Genomic DNA, 7,804 nt, shown 5'->3' with positions numbered 1-7,804 from the left:
GTCACCTACTTTTAGCCCAAGCATGTCCCAGGAGTAGCAAACTACAGTAGTTCTGTCACCTACTTTTAGCCCAAGCATGTCCCAGAAGTAGCAAACTACAGTAGTTCTGTCACCTACTTTTAGCCCAAGCATGTCCCAGAAGTAGCAAACTACAGTAGTTCTGTCACCTACTTTTAGCCCAAGCATGTCCCAGAAGTAGCAAACTACAATGAACTAGTTTGAAGGGCACCTCTGGTGTGACTGGTCACATTGGCTGGTGACAAACTAAACATGCAATAAATGGACTGTTCATATTTGAAGCCCAAGTCATGTCCCAGGGATAGCAAACTAAATAGTTCTGAGACCTATCTTTTATGCTAACAGCATGTCCCAGGATAGTTTTGGTGAGGAACTGGGTGAAGTAGTTCTGTTCTCACCTACCAGAGTTTTCCGGCAGCCCAAGCGCTCCACCTGGTAAGTACCATGCCGCCACGCTCTTCGTGAGCTTACACCGGGGTGAGGCCAGGTTCTGGTGGCGTCCAGACCAGCGGCCTCCAGGTTAGTCCTGTTGAGACCCACCTGTACCAGGCTCCGCCCACATCCTCTGGGTGCAGCAAAACAGGCTGATCTGTAAGAGAGGAAGAGAGAGACAGAGGGATGAGAAACAGGCTGATCTGTAAGAGAGAGACAAGGATGAGAAACAGGCTGATCTGTAAGAGAGGAAGAGGAACAGAGGATGAGAAACAGGCTGATCTGTAAGAGAGGAAGAGAGAGACAGAGGGATGAGAAACAGGCTGATCTGTAAGAGAGGAAGAGAGAGACAGAGGGATGAGAAACAGGCTGATCTGTAAGAGAGGAAGACTGGATATGAAAATAGGCTGATCTGTAAGAGAGGCTAGAGAGACAGAGGGATGAGAAACAGGCTGAACTGTAAGAGAGGAAGAAGTTTGGATGAGAAACAGGCTGATCTGTGGAGTGAGGGATGGAAACAGGCTGATCTGGAGAGTGAGAAACAGAGGGATGAGAAACAGGCTGATCTGTAAGAGAGAGACAGAGGGATGAGAAACAGGCTGATCTGTAAGAGAGGAAGATTGAGACAGAGGGATGAGAAACAGGCTGATCTGTAAGAGAGGTAAAGAGAGAGACAGAGGAATGAGAAACAGGCTGATCTGTAAGAGAGGAAGAGAGAGACAGAGGGATGAGAAACAGCTGATCTGTAAGAGAGAGACAGAGGGATGAGAAACAGGCTGATCTGTAAGAGAGAGAGAGAGGATGAGAAACAGGCTGATCTGTAAGAGAGGAAGAGAGAGACAGAGGGATGAGAAACAGGCTGATCTGTAAGAGAGAAAGAGAGGAATGAGAAACAGGCTGATCTGTAAGAGAGGAAGAGAGAGACAGAGGGATGAGAAACAGGCTGATCTGTAAGAGGAAGAGAGAGACAGAGGGATGAGAAACAGGCTGATCTGTAAGAGAGAAGAGAGAGACAGAGGGATGAGAAACAGGCTGATCTGTAAGAGGAAGAGAGAGACAGAGGGATGAGAAACAGGCTGATCTGTAAGAGAGAAAGAGAGAGACAGAGGGATGAGAAACAGGCTGATCTGTAAGAGAAGAGAGAGACAGAGGGATGAGAAACAGGCTGATCTGTAAGAGGAAGAGAGAGACAGAGGATGAGAAACAGGCTGATCTGTAAGAGAGAAGAGAGAGACAGAGGAATGAGAAACAGGCTGATCTGTAAGAGAGAAAGAGAGAGACAGAGGATGAGAAACAGGCTGATCTGTAAGAGAGAAGAGAGAGACAGAGGGATGAGAAACAGGCTGATCTGTAAGAGAAGAGAGAGACAGAGGGATGAGAAACAGGCTGATCTGTAAGAGAACAGAGGGATGAGAAACAGGCTGATCTGTAAGAGAGAGACAGAGGGATGAGAAACAGGCTGATCTGTAAGAGAGAGACAGGGATGAGAAACAGGCTGATCTGTAAGAGAGAGACAGAGGAATGAGAAACAGGCTGATCTGTAAGAGAGAGACAGAGGGATGAGAAACAGGCTGATCTGTAAGAGAGAGACAGAGGGATGAGAAACAGGCTGATCTGTAAGAGAGAGACAGAGGGATGAGAAACAGGCTGATCTGTAAGAGAGGAAGAGAGAGACAGAGGATGAGAAACAGGCTGATCTGTAAGAGAGGAAGAGAGAGACAGAGGGATGAGAAACAGGCTGATCTGTAAGAGAGGAAGAGAGAGACAGAGGGATGAGAAACAGGCTGATCTGTAAGAGAGGAAGAGAGAGACAGAGGGATGAGAAACAGGCTGATCTGTAAGAGAGGAAGAGAGAGACAGAGGGATGAGAAAATAAAGACAACAGAAGAGAAGTTATTCAAGAACCCAAAATGAAAAGAAGGAATTACAAATTCTCATATAAACTCTTCGAAAAAAGGGTTCCAAGAGGGTTCTTCGAATGTCCCCATAGGATAACCCTTTTTGGATCCAGGTAGAACCCTTTTTGGTTCCAGGAAGGGGTTCTACTTGGAACCCAATAGGGTTCTACCTGAAACCAAAATGGTTATAGCTGGCACCAAAAAAGGGTTCTTCACAGGGTTCTCTTATGGGGACAGCCGAAGAACCCTTTTAGGTTCTTATTAGTACCTGTTTTTCTAAGAGAGTACATAGGTCCTCAAGCAGGTGTTTTCTGAGAACTCACCTGGCCTCTCACACCGCCAAGTGACCCCATCGGTGCTCACGCAGGTCTCCCCCTCTCTGCAGGTACCACACATTGCTTTTGGCGTAGTCGTGGAAACCTGTGACTGTGTTGTTGTTGTGGTGCGATTGTTCTCTACTGGTATTTCTGTAGATGTGACTGGTTTTGGTGTTGTGGTGAGAGCTGACACATCTGGAACAAGGAGTTAAACAGGAGACACAGTTATGAGGGAACATTCATGTTTTGAAAGAACTAGTATGCTGGTATTACCAGAATCAATATGAGTGAATGGATGAATATGCCGAGTACTGTTGATATCTAGGGCCATAAGAAGAACATCATGGTGTATATAACCAGCAGGTGAATGACTAAGTAGTAAACAGTTAATAAATACAATAACTTCAATTCAAAAGGCAGAACAACAACAACAAACCCCACTCAGAACTTGGCAAAGCAGGAGGCGAAACCTTACATGCACAATAGGCGAAGTAGCATCCGGGAGGCATGACGAACTTGTACACAAAGTAGTTCCCAGGGCATGCCTTGACGTGGATGGGCTGAGACTGCACCCAGCAGCAGTCCCCATTGAAGCTGGCGCAGACTGCACTCTGGACAATTTCATCCACCTGCTGGGGGGGAGGAAACGCCAGCCACAAGGGAGCCTGGGTGCCGCACTTGAAGGAATCCACACACTTGTCCGGCATGGACACGCTCTGGTTGCCGATGAACATGCGGTAATAGCCGTCCCAGCGGACGTTGCGGTCGCAATGCTTGTTGCCCACGACGTTGTTGGTGGAACGCCAGGCATCGTTCAGGACCGTGTAGATCTTACAGGGGTTGGAGCACTGCTGGATGCCGTCGACCGTGATGCAGTCCTCCCCGTCGGCGCACTCGTTGGAGCCGCAGCTGAACCGGACATGGGCAAGGTTGGTGTTGGAGCGACGGACACGGCGAGGGGCGTGGTGGTCGGCGGTGGCAGTGTGGCCAGGTAAACAGAGGAGGCCGTCTCCGGAGAAGCCCTTCTTACAGGTGCATGTGATGTCACCTGCCATGGGGGAGGTGCGGCAGACGGCTTGTTCGTGACACGCCTCGCAGCTGGTGACAATCGTACCTGTGGGAATTTGGGAATATATGGGTTCATCATCTCTTTTTAGGTTGAGGTATCATGATACACCTGAATTGTTTTGATGCTTCCATTTTTAGGTTCTGGGACTAAAGAGCAGAGAAAGTCCGTTGTGTAGTGGGTTATATAGTATTATACTGTATGAAATCCCTTCATAATGATACATGTATCCCTGCACTGTCAACTCTAACCAAAAATATTTTGTTCAGAGTTAGATATGGCAGAACTAAAATAAGCCAATGCAAAAATCAAATGAACAAATGCTATACAGTATAGTTTATATCATATATAGTATTCATTATGAATAAACAGAAATCATTTCATGTTTTAAATATACAGTGCATTTGGAAAGTATTCAGACCCCTTGACCTTTTCCACATGTTGTTACGTTACAGCCTATTTGTCAAATGGATTAAATCGTTTTTTATCCTCAAGGACATTCTGAGACCTGTCCCGAAGCCACTCCTGCGTTGTCTTGGATGTGTGCTTAGGGTCATTGTCCTGTTGGAAGGTGAACCTTTGCCCCAGTCTGAGGTCCTGAGCGCCCTGAAGCAGGTTTTCATCAAGGATCTCTCTTTAATGCTATGTTCATCTTGCCCTCGATCCTGACTAGTCTCTCAGTCCCTGCCACTGAAAACCTCCCCACAGCATGATGCTGCAACCACCATGCTTCACCTTAGGGTTTGGTGCCCGGTTTTCCCAAGACGTGATGCTTGGCATTCAGGCCAATGAGTTCAAGCTTGGTTTCATCAGATCAGAGAATATTGTTTCTCATGGTCTGAGAGTCCTTTAGGTGCCTTTTGGCAAAGTCCAAGTGGGCTGTCATGTGCCTTTTACTGAGGAGTGGCTTCTGTCTGGCCACTCTACCATAATGGCCTGATTGGTGGAGTGGTACAGAGATGGTTGTCCTTCTGGAGCTATGTCAGAGTCACCTCCCTGACCAAGGCCCTTCTCCTCCGATTGCTCAGTTTGGCCAGGCGGCCAGCTCTAGGAAGAGTCTTGTGGTTCCAAACTTCTTCCATATATGAATGGAAATCATGTCCAATTTCCAAATCATGTCCAATCAATTGAATTTACCACAGGTGGACTCCATTCAAGTTGTAGAAATATCTCAAGGATGATCAACGGAAACAGGATGCACCTGAGCTCAATTTTGAGTCTCATAGCAAAGGGTCTGAATACTTATGTAAATAAGTTATTTATATTTTTATTCAAATTCTAAAAACCTGTTTTCGCTTTGTCATTATGGGGTATTGTGTGTAGATTGATGAGGAACAAAAATAATTCAATCCATTGTAGAATGAGGCTGTAACAAAATGTGGTAAAAGTCAAGGGGTCTGAATACTTTCCGAATGTACTGTATAGTATATTTGTGTGTACCTGAGGTATGTCCAGCTATTGATGTATTAAATATATAGTATATTTGTGTGTACCTGAGGTATGTCCAGCTGTTGATGTATTAAATATATAGTATATTTGTGTGTACCTGAGGTATGTCCGGCTGTTGATGTATTAAATATATAGTATATTTGTGTGTACCTGAGGTATGTCCAGCTGTTGATGTATTAAATATATAGTATATTTGTGTGTACCTGAATGTCCGGCTGTTGATGTATTAAATATATAGTATATTTGTGTGTACCTGAGGTATGTCCAGCTGTTGATGTATTAAATATATAGTATATTTGTGTGTACCTGAGGTATGTCCGGCTGTTGATGTATTAAATATATAGTATATTTGTGTGTACCTGAGGTATGTCCAGCTGTTGATGTATTAAATATATAGTATATTTGTGTGTACCTGAGGTATGTCCAGCGCTGGACAGAACCAGCAGAGGCACCAGCAGAGCCACCAGGATCATCCTCATCAACACTAGTTACTTCTACAGGGGCAGAAACGGGGAACACAACCTGAAGGAAAATACACTGATTATATTCATCCACACTTTATCCACAATTTACATCCACTGGAACGTCAGTCACGTTTAAATGCACGTTTGACTTGATTTAATTTGACTGTATCTATACAGGTCATCCTATGGTGATAAAACACATTTTATTTTCTGTCACAAGACTGCAATTAACCACGTTACAAAACATCTAATACAATAATAGATATTAAGCATGGACACACATTCTCTGGAGGGTTTATAACAACACATCTAATATAATAATAGATATTAAGCACGGACACATTCTCTGGAGGGTATTATAACAACACATCTAATATAATAATAGATATTAAGCACGGACACACATTCTCTGGAGGGTATTATAACAACACATCTAATATAATAATAGATATTAAGCATGGACACACATTCTCTGGAGGGTTTATAACAACACATCTAATATAATAATAGATATTAAGCATGGACACACATTCTCTGGAGGGTTTATAACAACACATCTAATATAATAATAGATATTAAGCATGGACACACATTCTCTGGAGGGTTTATAACAACACATCTAATATAATAATAGATATTAAGCATGGACACACATTCTCTGGAGGGTTTATAACAACACATCTAATATAATAATAGATATTAAGCATGGACACACATTCTCTGGAGGGTTTATAACAACACATCTAATATAATAATAGATATTAAGCATGGACACACATTCTCTGGAGGGTTTATAACAACACATCTAATATAATAATAGATATTAAGCATGGACACACATTCTCTGGAGGGTTTATAACAACACATCTAATATAATAATAGATATTAAGCATGGACACACATTCTCTGGAGGGTTTATAACAACACATCTAATATAATAATAGATATTAAGCATGGACACACATTCTCTGGAGGGTTTATAACAACACATCTAATATAATAATAGATATTAAGCATGGACACACATTCTCTGGAGGGTTTATAACAACACATCTAATATAATAATAGATATTAAGCATGGACACACATTCTCTGGAGGGTATTATAACATTTTAAACTTAGTCAGTTCAGATATATTAATTTCACCAAACCAAAAATAACTTTGTTTAACCATACAGTATGAATAGTGATCTGAGAGGAGTACTGACTTACCAAATGTTGATGCTGACTGCTGGAACCACCTGTAAACGAGGCATTTATACACTGGTTATCTGGGAGGGGGGGAAGCAGGTCACATTGTGCAATATTCCCAGGGACAATACCTTAGTCTGGGTCCTTAGTCTGGGTCCTAGTATGTTCAGCTCTCATTATTCCCAGGGACAATACCTTAGTCTGGGTCCCAGTCTGTTCAGCTCTAATTCCACTCCTTGCCACTCCTTGTCATGATAAACTGTTTGGCAATGACCCTGAGTAAAGGAGTGAAATGTCAGTCAAAACTGACTGGATTTCAGGCTAACAATAGGTGTGGAAGAGGTTGAATCACAACTATAGATCCCAACTACAGTATAATCTTAATTTGATCACTCTGTTGTTGCTGAACATTTCCCAGTGTATTTTAAGAAGAGTTTTAAGAAGGCTTCTAAAGTTTGTAATTTCCACTCAGAAATATCAGACTTGATTTTATTTTACAAAAAATGTATCAACCCCTAATTATAATCCACGTAGTAATTCACATTTTCTGTTGCATCAGGATTATTTTCCTTCTGTAGCAAACTGGCTCAAATTACGATCCTACATCTGTATCATCGTTGAAATGTAAGGAATGCATAACCATAAAACCGTGGGGTGTGATTAAGGGTAAAGTCTATATGCTCTGTTGGGTGGCGGCAGATACAATGGATGTTTTCAAACTAATTAAGCGACAGGGCAAGTGGCTGGTGGGTGGTGGGTGGTGGCTGGTGGCTGGTGGGTGGTGGCTGGTGGCTGGTGGGTGGTGGCTGGTGGGTGGTGGGTGGTGGGTGGTGGCTGGTGGGTGGTGGGTGGTGGCTGGTGGGTGGTGGCTGGTGGGTGGTGATATCTGGTGGCTGGTGGTACACTGGTGGGGTGGCTGGTGGGTGGTGGGTGGCTGGTGGGTGGTGGCTGGTGGTTGGTGGCTGGTGG

The 7,804-nt window shown here is 43.6% G+C and overlaps 1 protein-coding gene across 1 annotated transcript; it reads right to left on the bottom strand.

Annotated features, from left to right (window-relative positions):
- Positions 1-485: 485 nt before the first annotated feature.
- On the bottom strand, positions 486-7,038 carry LOC121843725 (uromodulin-like). The gene is made up of 6 exons (XM_042313513.1): positions 6,980-7,038; positions 6,857-6,885; positions 5,593-5,702; positions 3,141-3,779; positions 2,672-2,860; positions 486-607 (listed from the first exon to the last, which is right to left on the bottom strand). The coding sequence occupies exons 3-6, from the start codon at positions 5,657-5,659 to the stop codon at positions 486-488; spliced, it is 1,017 nt and encodes a 338-aa protein (XP_042169447.1). The 5' UTR covers positions 5,660-5,702; positions 6,857-6,885; positions 6,980-7,038.
- Between the last annotated feature and the right edge of the window lie 766 nt (positions 7,039-7,804).

The sequence above is a fragment of the Oncorhynchus tshawytscha genome, unplaced genomic scaffold (genome assembly GCF_018296145.1).
Source record: "Oncorhynchus tshawytscha isolate Ot180627B unplaced genomic scaffold, Otsh_v2.0 Un_contig_19552_pilon_pilon, whole genome shotgun sequence".
Taxonomy (NCBI): Eukaryota; Metazoa; Chordata; class Actinopteri; order Salmoniformes; family Salmonidae; genus Oncorhynchus; species Oncorhynchus tshawytscha.
This window is presented reverse-complemented; position numbering and strand designations above follow the sequence as displayed.